Source organism: Zalophus californianus, chromosome 14 (assembly GCF_009762305.2).
Source record: "Zalophus californianus isolate mZalCal1 chromosome 14, mZalCal1.pri.v2, whole genome shotgun sequence".
NCBI lineage: Eukaryota > Metazoa > Chordata > Mammalia > Carnivora > Otariidae > Zalophus > Zalophus californianus.
In genome coordinates this window covers 8,604,547-8,622,098 of record NC_045608.1, presented here as the reverse complement: position 1 = coordinate 8,622,098, position 17,552 = coordinate 8,604,547, and the positions used below count along the sequence as shown (strand labels likewise).

At 47.7% G+C, this 17,552-nt stretch overlaps 2 protein-coding genes across 11 annotated transcripts in view; one reads left to right on the top strand and one right to left on the bottom strand.

The window, feature by feature from the left end:
- Positions 1 to 15,861, top strand: part of HVCN1 (hydrogen voltage gated channel 1) — a 33,003-nt gene extending 17,142 nt beyond the window's left edge. For all 3 annotated transcript variants that reach the window (XM_027575315.1, XM_027575316.1, XM_027575314.1), the window contains exons 4-8: positions 6,325 to 6,603; positions 11,002 to 11,106; positions 12,916 to 13,147; positions 15,267 to 15,379; positions 15,720 to 15,861. In XM_027575315.1, coding sequence (XP_027431116.1) covers positions 6,325 to 6,603; positions 11,002 to 11,106; positions 12,916 to 13,147; positions 15,267 to 15,379; positions 15,720 to 15,785 — 795 coding nt within the window. In that variant the 3' untranslated portion in view covers positions 15,786 to 15,861. The remainder of the gene's footprint in view (positions 1 to 6,324; positions 6,604 to 11,001; positions 11,107 to 12,915; positions 13,148 to 15,266; positions 15,380 to 15,719) is intronic.
- The window catches only part of TCTN1 (tectonic family member 1), a 44,877-nt gene that overhangs the window by 704 nt on the left and 26,621 nt on the right, over positions 1 to 17,552 (bottom strand). For 5 of the 8 annotated variants that reach the window (XM_027575307.2, XM_027575311.2, XM_027575312.2 and 2 more), the window contains one exon: positions 16,668 to 17,184. In XM_027575307.2, the coding sequence (XP_027431108.1) occupies positions 17,041 to 17,184 (144 nt within the window). In that variant the 3' untranslated portion in view covers positions 16,668 to 17,040. Of the gene's footprint in view, positions 1 to 5,937; positions 6,123 to 6,672; positions 9,842 to 16,095; positions 16,183 to 16,667; positions 17,185 to 17,552 lie in introns of those variants that run through there. The other 3 variants (XR_003516803.2, XM_027575309.2, XM_027575308.2) reach the window with 3 other exon arrangements.

Genomic DNA, 17,552 nt, shown 5'->3' with positions numbered 1-17,552 from the left:
CCTGGGCCTGGGGAGAATGCAGAGCTTGGAGGGACAGAAGGGCAAGCAGTGTGGCTGGAGTGTGGTGAGCAGGTCATGGGGAAGGAGATAAGGCCAGATCCCACAGGGCCATGTTCATCATAGGAAGGATCTTGGATTTTTATCCAAAAATCAGGGGGCAGTGGTATGATCAGGTGCTACGATCAGGTGTGAGGGTTTATTAGGCCTGCCTGGGCTACTGGTTAGAGAATGCACGTAAGAACCGGGTCCAGGGAGAGAAATCCACAAGGAGGCTGTGGCAGTCTTTTTTTTTTTTTTTTAATAAAGATTGTATTTATTTATTTGATGGGGGTCGGGGGGAGAGCACACAAGTAGGGGGAGCGGGAGAGGGAGAAGCAGGCTCCTAATGCGGGGCTTGATCCCAGGACGCTGGGATCATGACCTGAGCCGAAGACAGACGTTTAACTGACTGAGCCACCCAGGCCCCCCGAGGCCGTTGCAGTCTTTGGGGTGACAGGATGAAGGCTTGGACTGGGGTGGTAGAAGAGGAAGAAATGAATAGCTTATGTGGGGAGAGGAAAGCCAGACAGGCTCCAGGATCATGGATGCAGAAAGAACCAGAAGGTTCACTCTGAGGAGGTTATGCCGTGGTCATAAGCTCTCCTTGGACCTCTTAGTATCTGAGGAAGCCTCAAATCGGGAGCTCCTAAGGCACTCGAACTATATGGAAGATGAGGCAGAGGAGGCCATCTGGAATCCAAACTATGGGATTCTTGGATGGAGCATTTGGAGCACCGCCCCCTCCACACTCATCACTTCCAGCCTCACCCTGCAGTCTTTGGAGTGGGGACTTCCCCAGCGCACTTAACAAAATGTTGGGGTTCAGGGAGGCTTCTGAGAGAGGTGATATACTTTGTCCAAATTGGGAGCTTGGACATGTACAGGCTTCATAGATGAAAGGATAGTGGACTGAGGGCAAAAGAGTTTGAGTTCTCTACTTCCAAGTGCACGGAGACCTTGAGGAAGCCCTGGCTGCCCATCTCCGAAGTGCTCCCATCTCCGAAATAGTGGGGAGATCAGACCAGGTAATCTCTTTGGACTCTAACCTTTCCTGAGCTTGTGAAACCTATTATGAAAAAGGTCTGAGTATGCATCAAAGGTGTGTGTTGGAGAGAGATCATTTTATTTTACTTGAAAAGTGTAAAAATATAAAAGAATACAAATACTGGGGCACCTGGGTGGCTCAGTCAGTTAAGCATCTGCCTTCGGCTCAGGTCATGATCTCAGCGTCCTGGGATCGAGCCCCATGTCGGCGGGGGGGGGGGGCCTCTGCTCAATGGGGGGTCTGCTTCTCCCTCTCCTCTCCCTCTGCCCCCCTCCTCTTGCTCTCTCTAATAAATAAAATCCTAATAAAAAAAAAAGAATACAAACATTACCAAGTACTTATATAATCATCCTAAATTGACAGCTATTAACATTTTGTCCTATTTTCCTCAAATCTTTGTGTGATTTAAAAAGATGTTTTTCAGATAGCATTCAAGTGCTTTCTGACTCCTTCCGTCTTTGGCCCTTACCCCTCCCTAAGGCAACCCCTCCCAACCACCATGATGAATTTGGTGTCTCTTTCTAGTCCATTCGTTTTAATTTCGTCCTCCCTGGTGTTCATTGAGCTTCTTGGATCTACATGTTTATATTTTTCCATCAGATTTTGAAATTTTTAAAGTCCATTATTTCTCTAAATTTTTCTGCCCCAATCTCTCTCTCATCTTTTGGTATCCTAGGTACGTGTACATTAGACCACTTGATATTGTCCCTAAGGCTCTGGGTTTTTTTTCCCTGCCCTTTTTCTCACCATGTTTCCACTTGATGAGTGCTCTGTCTTTAAATTCACTGATCTTTTGTACTGCAGCATCTAATCAGCTTTGAGCCCATTTGGATTTTTTTTCTTTTTTACAGTTTCCATTTCTCTATTAAGATTCTCTATTTGTTCTCTCATTAAGCTCATATTTTCTTTGAAATCCTTGAACATATTTCTAATAGCTATTTACAAGTCTTTGTTGGCCAGTTCTATTATCTCTGTCCATTTTGGTAAGCTAGTGTTTCCAGTGGTTATGGGCCAAGTTTTTCTGCTTTATCTGTCTAGTAATTTTTTATTGTATGCTATACATTTATAAATGCTACACTGTTGAGTGTATTTTGTTGTCCTCCCTACTGGAATTTGAGTTTTGTTCCAACAGGCAGTCAATTTACCTGGGGATCTGCTTGATCTTTTCAAGGCTTTTTTTTTTTTTTTGACATTTCTTTTTTTATTTTATTACGTTAGTCACCATACATTACAATAGTAGTTTTTGATGTAGTGTTCCATGATTCATTGTTTGCGTATAACACCCAGTGCTCCATTCAGTACGTGCCCTCCTTAATACCCACCACCAGGCTCACCCATCCCCCCAGCCCCCTCCCAAGTGTATTTGGGACAGGTCTAAGGTAGTTCTTACTATAGGGCTAGATTATGTCTACTAATAAGGCATGACCTTTCTGGAATTTCGACTGAATGCTCAGAGTGTTTAACAAGACATCTCTATTCTGGATGTTTGGAACTCATACATCTCCTAACCCAGCCTTGTGTCATCTCTGGCTGTTTAGAATTCAGCCAAAGGTGGATTTTTGGAGTTCCTTCTCTGCAGAGCTTCCTTTTCTCAGGTACTTTGCCATGCAAATTCTTGAGGGAGAGAGGCTCAATAGCCTTGCTGCCATAGTCCAGAAAGTACCTCTAGGCAGAAAGCCAGGGTGAGTGTGGGGGCTCACCGCATCTGTTTCTCTTCTCTCAGGGACCACTGTAAATTTCATGCATTTTATCCAGTTCCATAGTTTTTTGTTTTGTTTTGCTTTTTTATGGCAAGAGGACTAATCTGCTACCAGTTACTCTGTCATGACCAGAAGCAGAAATCCCCTTCTTTTGTATGTTTACACTTCCATTTTACACATTCCCAAAACAGCATGTAGTAATATTTTGCATGTATTTTTAAATTTTTACTTAAGTGGTATTATATTCATATTCTTCTATATCTTCCTTTTAAACTCAACATATTTTTAATTTTTCTAAAAGATTTATTTATGGGTGCCTGGGTGGCTCAGATGGTTAAGCGTCTGCCTTAGGCTCAGGTCATCATCCCAGGGTCCTAGGATCGAGTCCCTCATCGGGCTCCTTGCTCAGTGGGAGCCTGCTTCTCCCTCTCCCTCTGCCTCTCCCCCTGCTTTGTTCTCTCTCTGTCTCTCTCACAAATGAATAAATAAAATCTTTAAAAAATAATAAAAAAAATAAAAGATTTATTTATTTGAAAGAGAGAGAACATGTATGCATGTGCACAGGGAGGGGCAGAGGGATAGAATCTTTAAGTAGACTCCCCACTGAGTGCAAAGCCTGATGTGGGGCTTGATCTCATGACCCGTCAGGTGCCCCCAACATATTTATAAAGACCTATCCACATTTATGTATTCATTTAGTCACTTAGATATTTGGGTGTTTTTGAGTGTGTATTAAGTACAAGACACTGGGTAGGCAATTTAAACAAGATGGAAAAAGTTCCACTCTCGTGGAGCTTAGAGTCTGGGGGCGGGGATATAGGCAGATAATAAACAGATAAACAATTCATATATAATGTCACCAATAAGTGCAATAAAGAAGAATGAGGGGCACCTGACTGGCTCAGTCAGTAGAGCATGAGACTCTTGATCTCAGGGTTGTGAGTTTGAGCTCCATATTGGGTCTAGAGATTACTTAAAAATAAAAAAAGAAAAGAAAAGAAAAATGAAGCAGGGTAAGTGGATGCAGTGTGACTGGGGAAGGGCAACCAGACCAGGTCTCAGCAGAGATGATATTTGAGCGGAAGCCTGACCCAAGTGAAGGTGTGAACCACGCAGATGTCTGGGAGAAGCCATTTCCAGAAAGAAGGCATGAGGGTGCTGAAAAAAAAAAATAATGTGGAAGTTTTAAGGATGGGCATGACGTGATCTCATTTATATTTGAGAAAGTTCTTTCGAGTTGCCGGATGAAGAATGGATATTGGAGGAGGTAGGGAGGCTGCTGTAGCAATCCAGGCAAGAGATAGCAGGAAATGATGGGGAGAAGTGGTCTTACTTGGAAAGTAGTTTACAGGGAGGACCAAAAAAACTTACTGCTAGGTCAGTATTGAATGAGGAGAAAGACATTTAAAGAATAATGCCAAAGTTATTGGCCTAAGGAACTAGACAAATGAAATGCCCTAAACTGAGATGGGGACATTTTGGGTGGCAAATGAATAATTCTGCTTTGAACATGCTAGGTATAAGATAACTTTTAGGTAACTAAGGGTGGATGTCCTTAGTTGAGATTGGGATTGGAGATAGTGTTTCTGTATAATCCATGTACAGATGGCTTTTAAAGCTATGCTGCTGAATGAGAACCCCTAGGAACTAAGTATGGAGAAGAGACACCTAAGCCCTGGGCATGTCAATACTTAAATGTAGGGTCTTCCTCTTATGGAATCCAGCAAGAGACTGGTAAAAAGTAACCATCGAGGTGGGAGGAAAACCAGGAGAGTATGGAATCCCAGAAGCCAGTGAGGGCAGGAGTGACCTACTGTGTTCACTGCTGCCAAGTGGGTACCTGTGGATGTCATCAGTGACATAGAGTAATGCAGTTCATTTTAACTGCTGTCTAGCATTCCATCACGTGAAGAGAGAAGGCTCCTTCCTCTATCTCCCATCATTTAGGTGAACATTTTCAGTGATCATTCCTGAACAAGCTACCGATCTGAGCACATGTAGCAGTGTTTCTCTGTGGAGCCTTTCTAGGGATGGAATCACTAGATTATTAAGAAAGATATGCACAGCTTCAACTTGACAAAACAGTGCCAGATTGTTTCCCAAAATGGTGGTGCCATCGTCAATTCCTATGTTCAGTGTTCAAGAGCCCCCACTGCTTCGCATCTTTGCCAACATTTGCTATTGCAGACTTTAGAATTCTTGCCATTCACATTTTCCTGAGTCCTAGTGAGGTTGTGTCTCTGCCATTTGGGTTTCCTTTTAGGTGACCCACCTATTAATATCCATTGCCCAGTTTTCAAGGGAGTTGTCTTTTTTTTTTTTTTTTTTTAGTTTGTATTATTTCTTTATACTGGACACTAAACAATGTCTTTTAAGTACATTGCAAATATGTGTCACACCCAGTCTGTGGTGTGTCTTTCTAGGGTTGTGTGGTGTGTGTGTGTGGTGTGTGTGTGTGTATGTGTGTGTGAGAGAGAGAGAGAGAGAGAGAAATATAAAAGCTTTTAGTTTTGATGAATCAAATCTATCCATTTGTTTTGTGTCTTATTTAAGCAACCTTTCCCTACCTGAAGGTCATGAAGATACTTGCCTATCTTTTGTTCTAAGACTTTTAAAGTTTTTTGTTTTGTTTTGTTTTAGTTTATATATGTTACGGTTAATGCATCTGAAATTTATTCTCTGTAGGGTATGAGGTAGGGATCTTTTGTTTTTTGTTTGTTTCCTGTCGTGAAAGCCAGGTGTCCTGACCTCTCCAGCCTTTTCCCATTGATCTGTACTGCCACCACCATCCCATCCAGTTCCCTACTGGGGTATGGGTGTGATTGGGCTCTTTTTTCCTGTTCCACTGATCATATTGCCCATTCTTGGACCCATACCCCAAAGTTTTCATTATTGAACTTTAGAGGAAATTTGATATCTGGTAGGGTCAGTTGGGCAAAGGGAGGATTATTTGCTTTTTGCTTTGAAGTCACTCGCCTTTAAACAACTGTCCGTCGTGTACTTAAAATAGCACTGTACACTTAGAAAAAATCTATTTACCACTCACATTTCAAGAACCCATCTGTGGCATGAAGGGGGCGGCCCTCACTTTTCTGTGAAACTCTGGGTACTTTTACTTTTGGCTTTCCACACCCCTGCCCCGCCAACTCTCACCTCCGGTTTTTCAGGTTGTGATGTCTCTGAACCATGGGGCCGCTCTTCCGGTACTTACACGTGGTGGGTATTTTGTGACTGGGCTACGGTACCAATTTCATTGGTTATTGCCAACCAGACCATAGTGACAGGCCTGATGGGTTCTGGGGTTTCCTGTTGCCTCACCGGCACTGAGACCCTGGATTCTAAAAATAAAAGCACAAGAAACCACCGTAAGCTCACGGTCCCTGCTTGCATGGTGCTCTGAGGGCCAGGGCTGTTTTCACCCCCGCGGCCTGGCCCAGCCTGGGCCCTGCTCCCTGCCAGAGCAGCGTGCGGTCCGAGTGGTCTGGACAGGCTCTGAGGGCCTCCCTGCCTGAGCGCCGGCTCTCTCTCCCCCTTCTCTAGGCCAGCTCCCGCAGGGCCAAAGTGGCTCCAGCCAAGAGGATGAGCAAGTTCTTGAAGCACTTCACTGTCGTTGGGGACGATTACCATGCGTGGAACATCAACTACAAGAAATGGGAGAACGAGGAGGACGACGAGGAGGAGGAGCAGACGTCGCCGGCACCCGCGTCCAGCGAGGAGGGCAGAGCCCCCGACCCAACGGCGGCCCCCGCCCCCGTGCCCCGGCCCCCCCTCAACTTCAGGGCCACACTGAGGAAGCTCTTTAGCTCCCACAGGTTTCAGGTAGGTGGGCAGAGGCCCAAGATGCCTGGGGTGGGGCAGAGCCGTCAGCCAAGAGTCACAAGGCCGGGGTGGGGGCCTAGCTCTGCCACCGCCCTGTTCGTTTGATGTCTGGCACCTGAGTACTAACCCTGTGGCAGGCGCCCCGTACAGTGCTGGGCAGATCCCGTGCCGCCAGGGATAAAGTCAGTCACGGGCCAAAGCCAGTGCAAGGTCTGTCACCTGACGAGTGAATGAACAAAACGTAGGCTGTCCACACTCGGCCGTGAAGAGGAATGGAGCAGTGACACCTGCTATGAGTGGTGACAAGGTGACGCTTAGTGAGAGAAGCCAGACACAAAAGACCACACGTTGTCTGAGTCCGTTGATGTGAGAGGCAAATCCAGAGAGACAGACAGCAGATTGGTGGTTACAAGTTGGAGGGAGGGCAGAATGGCAAGGGACTGCGTAATGGATACAGGTTTCTATGTGGGGTCATCAAGACGTTCCAGAACTATTCGTAGTGGTGATGCCTGCACCACCTTGTGAAGGTGCTTGATGCCCCTGAACTATATGCCAGCTTCAAAATGGTTCCAGTTTTGTTATGGTAGATTTTATGTTTTGAAGATTTTACTATTCCTACACAAAAAGTAAACAAAAGGGTAAACATTGGAGGCAGAGAAAACGTTCCTGCATTCATTCAGCAGACATTGAGTGCCTGCCCTGAGCTGAACAAAGGCCAAGAGGGTCCTGTGCCTCCCAGAAGTATCACCCTGGGGGCTTCAGCCTCCTGTTTTGTGGAGTGATCTGCCTAGTGTAGTCCACAGCTGACCCCTGGGTGCGCTTACGGGAGAACACAAGAGGGACACACGGACTTCAAAGAACAGTGAAGGGTTCTTTGTCGGCATCTTCCGACTTTGGAGGACAAAAATGCAGGTTGAGTGTGGCGGGGCCCTGTCTCAGCCCCCAGCCCTGGGTGTCTGGAAACCTGTTCTGAGGGCCCCCAGAGAATGCAGGAGGCCCAGGACACTGGGCAGGCATGCAGCCCCTCGTCAGCCCGGGTCCCATGGAGCCATTCTGGGGACCCTGTAGCAGGTGTCCTCCTAAACCGAAATAAACCAGTGCCTCCCTAGAGCTGACTTCCCTTCTGGAAGCAGAAACAGCCCTTGCCTCTCCCATCACCGACTTTGTTCCAGGGTAAAATAGAAAAAAAAAAATTATTTTGGTCTTTTTCTCGCTTTCATGTAGCTTAGAGAAACGAAACAGGCCACACACCCCCAGCAGGCCTCGCAGCTCTGTGCGTTGCTCTGTGGCTGTGACAGGAAAGGAAACGTGGTATTAAGTTGTTGGGGTTGAAATCCCAAACCCTCAATTTCAGAAGCAGAAGGAAGGAGCCAGTTTCCTTCCAGCTGCAAGGGGAACCCTGGGCCTCCCTGCTCTGGGAGGTCCTTCATCTCCTGACTGGGCCACAGGGCTGCCCGCTGAGCCAGGGCCTCTAAGGACACTCCTACTGGAGAAGCAGCTTGACCACTGAAACATAAGCAGAGATGCTTAGTCATTCACTGGACAGTGATTTCTCGAGCAGTTACTTCTGTGTGCGGGGGACAGAGCAGCAAGCACGGCAGGTACACCCCTGTCCTTACTCTCGGAGGACCGATGGTCTGTGGAGAGTCAGGCACTCCAGGAACCATCACCCAGACTGATGCTGGTTGCAAGTGAAGAGAAGCCCTCTGTAGGGAGACAGAGGGGGGCTCTGAGAAATCCTGCGGATAGGGAGACACCTGACCTAGGATTGGGTGTCAGAGGACGTGTGGTGGAGGAGGTGACATTTCATCTGACACCTGAAGGTTGGGCAGGGGTGAGCTCTGTAAATGTGGAAGGGAGGAAGTTTCCAGGCAGAGAGATTGTGTTTGCAAAGGGCCCAAGATAGGAAAGGATCTGCCGCATTTCTAGAATTGCGAAGGGTCCATATGGCTTACATGTAGCAAGTAGAGGGAGACCTTGGCAAGAGAGGAGGTGCTAGAAGGTCATCTGTGGGCAGTGGGCGGCCACGGACAATCTACATGTATGGGTGGGAGGGAGTGACGTGACTAGATTTGTAGAGGGACTCCGGGAGACCACCACGGAGTGGGGATACCAGTTCAGGGGTTTGATCTCAAGCCAGTAGAATCAGCGTGCAAGAGGATTCTGGAATCCTTTTCTCAGATACATTCTCTCTACCTGTGCCCATGGTTTGAAGCAGCCTAGGTGACCTGATATATAGTTAATTGCCATCACTTCTCACATAGGATGGTACAAGCAAGGGAGAGAATAGAGTGTGTTGGGCCTCTGTGGAATCCATGGGTGGAGAGGGTAGCTGAGCCAGGGGACGATAGCCGTGAAGGTCAAGAAGCTTCACTTTATTACCTGCTCACTATGACGGGGCCCTGGAATAAGTACCCTTCACATGTTACCTCATGTCATGCTCCGTCAATCTAGGGTGGAAAATGAGGTCAACCCCCTTTTCTCCAAGAGGACGTTGAAGCTTAGCATTAACACCGGAGGCTCATCGGTCTTGAGAGATGTGCCCAGGGTCGAGGCTAATGCGGGAGCTGGCCCAGGGCTGGCGGCCCCATAGCCGGCGCTCCCCACCACTGCATTCTCCAGTTGGGCCCGGCCCTCTTTGCCCCATCTGGATGTGGAATCAACCAGCTTCCCTGAATTCTCGGCGTTTCTCTTTGTGACGTGACTCCCCTCAGAAATAGCACTGCCTTGTAAAGCGGCAAATTCAGGTTCTGGGGATTAGTTGACAGAGGCCAGGACTGGGACCCAAGCATTATAGTTTTGTGACCCGGGGTCGGTCTGTCTTGCTCTTCTTGAGGAGGAATTCACATAAAGTTGGTCATTGTAAAGTGAATAATTCAGTGGCGTTTATGTGGCACTTTCACATGCTGTTCAGCCACCACCACTGTCTCGTTCCAGAATGCTTCCATCACCCCAAAAGGCGACCCGGTACCCACCAAACAATGGGCCCCCAGCCCCTGAGAACCGCTTATCTGCTCTGTGTGTACGGATTTGCCTTCTCTGCCCTCTTTATATAAGCGGAATCAGACGCCGTGCGGGCTCTGTGTCCGGCTGCTTTTCTCAGCATCGTGGCTTCTCCAGGCATTCCCGCTGTGGCGCGTGTCAGGGCTTCTTCCTTTTTATGGCTGAATATTCACTCTGTTTTTAATGTCTCTGTACCTTGGTTTTAGACCAGATGAGCTCTCACGTCCCGTTAGCTCTAAAATAAAACCAAGGATGAAGAAAGAAAGAAAAAGGAAAAACCACCCGCCGGAGGCTTGAATCTTTATCGAGCTGCTGAATTTGGATATGTGTGAAAACGTCATTACTTTGCCATGCAATTTTCACAGTAAACCACGTCCTCAAACGCTTGAATTACGGAAGTGACTAGCTATGGGCTGAAATGGTCGGAAGGTTTCCTAGTCCACTTTTACCGAGGCCTGTCCAGTTTCAACCTGAGAGTGCAGGCGCTGCCGAGAAAACGGCAGATTAACTTGCAGAATCTACCTGAGCGCGTCTGACGTAGGAAGCAGGGCCCCGAGGGAGGCAATGGGGAGCCAGAATTCCCAAGGGAAGAGAGGGGTCACAGGGTGTCCGTTGGAGGGGTCCTTGCACTGCTGCCATTTCCATCACCGAACACCATCACCCGCACCCTGCCATGAGAGCCCCCACCAGCATCTCCACCACCTCTGTCCCCGTGGGCCCCCCCCCTCCCCCATCGGTGAGAGCACACACGCCTGGCACCCTGGTCCCCACCAGCCTCCTCCACTGGCAGGTCGCAGAGCCCCCGAGATGGTCTTTCTCACACCTCTCCTCGGTCCCCAGGAAACCTCAGACTCCAGCCGCCCCGCACCCCCTGACGAGCCCGCACAAGCCGGGGCCGGGACTGACGGTTCCAGACAGAAGCTGTGATGTCTGTACAGTGGATATCACTTAATCCAACTGCCTCAAGGCAGGCAGTCCCTGGAGGGACTTCCATGACTCAGATCTCTGAGGCGGATCTTTTTAATTATCTATTGAGCATCTGTTCTGGGTGTACCCTGGCAAGAAAATCTCCAGAAATAGGAAAATTAAAACAAAAAAAAATTTTTTTTTGCCATCTAGGAATTAGCAGTTTGGCTTGAGAGATGCTGAGAGACAGTGAATGAATACGAAAGACCAGTGGTGACTGTCACTCAGTGAGCCAGGCAGAGCAGCTCTAGGAGGACAGGCACTGCCCGGGGGGCCGACAGGCCTGGACGGTGTGCAGCTGTGGGCAGCGGCCTCCCATCCTTGGCATCTTCACCCAGTGGTTTCCCCTAGATGCTTCTGGCCCTTAAAGATGGAAGGAGGGTCACGTTTTAGGTCTCACGGTTTCTCACTCCTTCCCTTGGTCTGCAGGTTGTCATCATTTGCCTGGTCATTCTGGATGCCCTCCTGGTGCTCGCTGAGCTCATTCTGGACCTGAAGATCATCGAGCTTGACAAGAATGACTATGCCGCCAAGGTAGGGTGCTGGCAGCCCTTTAATACCATTCCCTGCACCTTTCCTGAGGTGGGCAGAGAGGGGCAGATAGCACCCTCCTGGGAGTAGCAAGTCCTTAACAGACTAAGTTGACTGGGTGCTTTTAACCAGAGAGCAGGGAAAATGTCTTCTTTCCAAATTATAGACAAGCATCTGCTATAAGCAGGAAACCTCATTTCACTTGATGGCTTGAAGCTTGAGTGGTGCTAGACCACTGAGCTGAGGCGTGTCACTGCTTCAAGAGGGAGGATCTAACCAAAACAGTGACACTGTCCCATCTTCAGTGGCAGACAGGCTATTTCTCGGCCTGTCAACATTCTGACATGGTCCCTGTGCTGGAGATCTGCCCACTGTTTATTCTTCAATTCACAGCTGCTGCCTGAGCCCATCCCAGACATTTGTCCAGCCTTCCCAAGGCAGCTGCTAGCTTTTCTTCTGTGGCCAGCCTGAGTCCTTCCACAGATGGATGAATATTTTTCCTCTCCCTCTGCTTTTAACACCATCAGTGACATACCTGCTGTACTTTTTCTTTTTAAGATTTTTTTTTTATTTGAGAGACAGCGCGTGCACACACAAGCGGGGGGAGGGGCAGAGGCAGAGGGAGAAGCAGACTCCCCCGCTGAGCAGGGAGCCCAACCCCGGGTGTGATCCCAGGACCCCGGGATCACGACCTGAGCCGAAGGCAGACGCTTAACCAACTGAGCCACCCAGGTGCCCCTCACTGGTCTTGTGCCTTTTTCCTCAACTTCTTTTTCCCAACTTTTTATTATGAAAAATGGCAAATATACTTTTCACTACATTTGCTTTATCTCTCTATATATCCACAAACACACCCATGTATTTTTGACTATTTGAAAGTAAGTTAGACATCAGGACACAAATACTTCAATATGCCTAAGAATAAGGTCTTTTCTCCTATGGAACCATAATCACATTATCACACCTCAAAAATTATCAATAATTCCATAATAACCAGTTTATATTCAAATTTCCTCATTTGTCCCAAGAATATCTGTTATAATGCTTTTTTCTTTTTTTCAAACTAGAATCCAGACTTCTGATACAATACTTGGTTATATCTCCTCAGGCTCTTCATCTAGGAGAGTCCTTCCACATTTTTTTTCCCCGAGTCCAGCCAGTCATCTTGTAGGATGTCCCACGTTCTGGATTTGTCTCTTTCCCCAGAGGTCAACTTGTTCCCTTATTCCCTGTACACCAGAGGTTAGGTCTAGAGGCTCAGTTAGCAAGAGTGTTTGGCTGGTGGGCTGTTTTTTTTATAGCATGGCGTATCACGATCAGTGATATTCGCTGGGATCACGGATGGTAGTAAATGTGAGCTGTTCCACTGTCCAGGGGCACTTTCCCTTTGCAGTTAGAAATAATCTGCACAGTGACACTGGACTACCCTCCAGAGATCCTCTTCTCCAGTTAGCATCCACCTGATGGTCACTGTCTGAGTCAGTGAATACACTGGGAGATGCAAACTGAGATTTCTATCATTCATTTCACATCTGGTAGGTGGGTTTTTTTGTTGGTTTTATATATGTATAGAAGAGCTTTCTTTTTTTCCCTGTATGTGTATGTATCACTAAAGACTCATGGATTTTTTTTTTTATTCAGTGTATCACAATCATAGCCATTCGGTTCAGGGTCCAAATTGTCCTACTAAATTTGATCACTATCTCTTCAGGCTGACTGCTATATCCTTTTAACAGCTCGTGGGCGTGCCCTGCCCCGGCCTGTGGCCAACCCTGGATCTGTTCTCACTGTGCCCCCTCTGTTTTTCTCCAGGTGTTCCACTACATGAGCTTTGCCATCCTGACCTTTTTTATGATGGAGATCTTTTTTAAATTATTTGTCTTCCGCTTGGAGTTCTTTCACCACAAGTTTGAAATCCTGGATGCCATTGTGGTGGTGGTTTCCTTCATCCTCGACTTCGTCCTCCTGTTCCAGAAGCACCAGTTTGAGGCTCTCGGCCTGCTGATTCTGCTCCGGCTGTGGCGGGTGGCCCGGATCATCAACGGTATGTCCCCCATACCCCCAAGGCGGCAGAGGGACAGCCGGCTGGGCAGAGCCCGGGAGGGGACCATGGCTCCTCCTCCTCCTGGCTAGTATTTTCTAGAGATAAATGAAGTGGTCTGATTTGGCGCCCCACCACTGCCTCTGTGGCTGCAAACTGACACCAAGTTACACATGCTCTAAGAGGAACTACCTTTCTCCGTTAGGCCTTGTTTTCATGATTATTAGAAGGTATTTACAGAAAGAGTCAGACGAATATTTTGATTAAGCCCCTCCAGCTTGGTTCCCAGAGCACTTTTGTTTTTAATTTGGTGTTTCCTGAAGAATGTTCTACCAAACCCCATCCCCCTGGGAGGGGCACCACTTGTTGGCATGAGGAAGCCTGAGAACTCTGAGTTCCCCAAATTGACCAACTGGACACTACTGGGGAAATAACACCTGTTAACATGTTGTAGACTTTGGCTCTAGAGAACACACTTGGGGAAATAATGCTCTACTGTACTTCAGGTAAAGATCCCATTCCTCACACACACCCTAGTGGTGCAGGGAGGCTCCGTTTCTGAGAAGCCACGTCTCTGCTGTTAACTGCTCAGCTCTCAGGAACTCTAGTCAGAGGTGCTCCAATGTGTCTGTGAACCCACCGCATCAGAATCACCTCCAGTGCGGGCGCCTGGGTGGCTCAGTTGGTTAAGCAACTGCCTTCGGCTCAGGTCATGATCCTGGAGTCCCGGGATCGAGTCCCACATCGGGCTCCTTGCTCAGCAGGGAGTCTGCTTCTCTCTCTGACCCTCTTCCCTCTCATGCTCTCTCTCTCTCTCTCAAATAAATAAATAAAATCTTTAAAAAAAAAATCACCTCCAGTGCTTCTGGAAGTCTGGCATAGACCCTCATAGGGTGTCTATTTTTGAAGCGCTACCAGGTGATTTGGGTGTCCAGTCAGGTTTGGGAATCCCTAGACGAGGGCCCAGCACGATAGGCTCTGTCATTGCCCAGAGAGTGAGTGAGGCGGGCCTGTCCTCTGACACAGAGCTCCTTTGCTTGGCAGCACAAGTGAGTTCTATCCCAGTCTCCCCTGCTGGCAGGGCAAGTGTCACATCTCCGATGCAGGGCTGTGTGAGGGGCTCTGCCTGTGGGCACCATGGGCTCCCCCTGGCTTTAGGAGCCAGTTTAGATCTTCTGATGAAAGCCCATTAAGAGTATTCATTTGGGCTCTGTCAAAAGAAATAAAGGAAGCTTTTCACTTACTACTGAATATGCTTATGCTAATTGATTATTCATCAAACAGAAAAATACTCTGTGCAAAGATTATGTACCATGGAGGTAGATAAACCATGACCGTGAACAACTCATGAATGCAGTTACTACCCTTTACTCTCGTTATCACACCACGGTGAGGTTTGCTTTGCAGATAAAACCAAACATCTGAGATTTGTGCATTTTATTTGTCTGAATGGTAGCAGGCCATAGGACTGCCTAATGCCCAAGCTTCAACTGGATTCAGACAACCAAGAATGCAGGGCACAAGGGGCCAGTGCTCCTGGGCTTCATGACCACTGAGTCCAGACATGGTCACTCTTACTTGGATGGCGCAGAGCATCCCCAATTGCTGCACAGTCTTATGCGGCCACGTCCCCACAGTGGTGTGGGCATTGGGGAGCCATCAGATAAGGATGATGACCCCTCTGTTGGCCAAGACTTAGTTGATCGCCTGACAGCTGAACTGGCCATAGCTGTGGGAGGCAGAAAACTGGGAAAGTGACAATCCCAAGGCTAAGCGTGAGCATTTCCAGCCTTGCTCTTCCGTGGCTTTTAGGGACGGTGCTGCTAAGCGCTAAGCCTCTGTTGTGAACAAGCTCTGTATGAAGGAGCTTAACACTCATCTGGTCAAGTGACTATAAAGGATTTCTTAGTCCATGCAAGCTGAAGGGAAATATTTCACAAATGGTTAATGGGCAGCTCAGAAATTAAAAATCTGACCTTCCTGTTTCTGATGCCTTTAAGTGATGGACTGTTTTGTCTGCCACCATTCTTCCCAACTGTATACACTTAGAAGGAAGACAGAGGTTTTTTTCAAGTGGTTTAATTAGAAACCTGTATCACTGAGACCCTCAATTATTTTACAGGAATAATTATCTCAGTTAAGACACGTTCAGAACGGCAACTGCTGAGGTTAAAACAGATGAATATACAGTTGGCTGCCAAGATCCAACACCTTGAATTCAGCTGCTCTGAGAAGGTAAGAAGACACTTTTGGGCAAATGCCACCTGTTTGCCTTCAGTACGGTGCCTCTCCCTACCAGGCCCTTGCTCGGACGCTGCCCTTGGCTCAGTCTTCCTTGTTCTTGCAGATTAGCATCGCCTCCTTCCCCAGAGCTGTGCCAGGTACCCCTCCACTGAGGCCCTCTTGTCACTCCAGCACCCACTAGACCCCCGCTGACTGCAGCGGGCTCTGCTGGCAGACTCCACGGGGAGCGTAGCGTTCATTCAGCTTTGCGCCCTTGGGGCCCACTGAATGATTCCCACATCCCTGGTGAGGTGCAGAAGGTAAACTGAGTTATCTGCTTTTGTAATGACAGGAACGAGAAATTGAAAGGCTGAACAAGCTACTGAAACAGCACGGACTTCTTGCTGAGGTCAACTAGACATGCGCCTGCTCCATCCCGAAGAGAAGACCCTTGCCTCACAGGCTTGTGCCGCTGACGAGAAAGACAGCTGCCCCTCCCGGGGCCATTTCGGGGAGAGGTTTGGTTTGATGCCTTTGCCTCACCCCCACCCAGCTCAGATTCTGGGGGGCTGAGGAGGAAAGTCTGTGGGAAGGCTCGCTCTTTCTTGGTGTGACCAAGAGCTTCCCCATCCCATTCTCACCCCCTATCACAGTGTATCACAAACTATATTTTCTCATGTTAAACACTTGACTCTTGCTTAAAATGAAGGACAAAGTTGGACAACTACTAGTTGTATATAAAATTTAATCTCATCAAATGTACTTTTCACATTTCGCATGTATGAGGAACCAGTGCATCATTTCATATGAGCACTCTGAAAGACAAAAGAAAAAAAGGAAGCTACCTTAGCTACTAGCCCATTCTAGAAAAGTCTTATCTTCTTAAGCTGGTCTCAATAGCTCCTCTTCGTGCAGATTCCCCCAGAGAGGTTGTTCTCAGGTACGCAGCCCCCTCCTCTGCAGCCTCCAGCTTCTAACTGGCTCTACCTTGTTCTGCCACCCGACAACATTTTTCTCAATTACTGTACAATTAACGTATAAAAGAAACTCCTTCCCTCGGGCCCTCCTACTCTATTCTTTCCAGCATCAACTGCTTGGAACTGCTCTGTGGCATCCCATACAGCCCACGAGATGGAGAGCTCCAGTGCCTGCCACCGAAACAGCAATTAGACCCAAGACTCCATGTAATGAAGATGACACTGGGGGAAGATCCCCTCAGGAGGCCGAGTACTCTACTCGCACGCATGATTTTATATACAATACTTTGCTATTTTTGTATTCATTCCCACGGGGCCTGAAAAGGAAAGAAAACCTGAACTACAATGAGTATTTTAAAAAGAACTCACATTGAAGAAGAGGATGCATAAACTGGATAAACCCTCGACACCTGTGCTACTTCTGGGTCTGTCCCCTTTACAATCTTCCCAAAGGTGCAATTTGGTTTCCGCACATGACCTACGTGGCTGACAATACTGGAAATCACCAAGACCAGATGGTGCCCCATTCTAAGGTCAAACCAAGGAGAATAAAATTTCCAAAAGGAGGGGAGTGAGTGAAGAGGGGAAGTGTGTGGTCTGAGGGTAACCCCATGGGTCAGAGGTAGAATACCAGGATGTCTCCAAGGGAGCCCAGGCCCCAGAGCACTCGATTCTAGAGGTAATTAACAACTTACGTCAAACAAACGGAAAGAAGAAATCAAACGGCAGCCTGGCATCGATGGTTGGCTGAGCTCTGAAGCCTGCCTCCGCAGGTGCAGATGCATCCACAAAAGCAACCGCAGTGGAAATGAGAACCGTCCTCTCATTTCCTGAGTTGGTCTGTAATAAAAAGAGTGTTGCAAGCCCTGCCTTCCAGTGTGTGCTCCTGTGCTCGGGATAACAAAGCTGGGACAGGCCACGTTCCGGAACCTTCCTCACACCCCGACGCGGTCAGTGCATCTCCTAGGCATGCGGAGGCCTCCTCAGCCGCTCACTTGGGTGAGAGAGTTTTTACCTAGGTTGTCCTAACCCACCAATGTTGGCCACAACTCCATTTTCAAAGAATTTTAAAGATCAAATCTAAACAAGAATGCTAGTGTCAATTCAACTGTTGTCAGTGGGTTTTCTCTAATAAAAGAAAATGCTGAATTGTTTTAAGAATTCAGATTAAATTTCAATTTTTTCACAAAATAAATTTCACTATCACG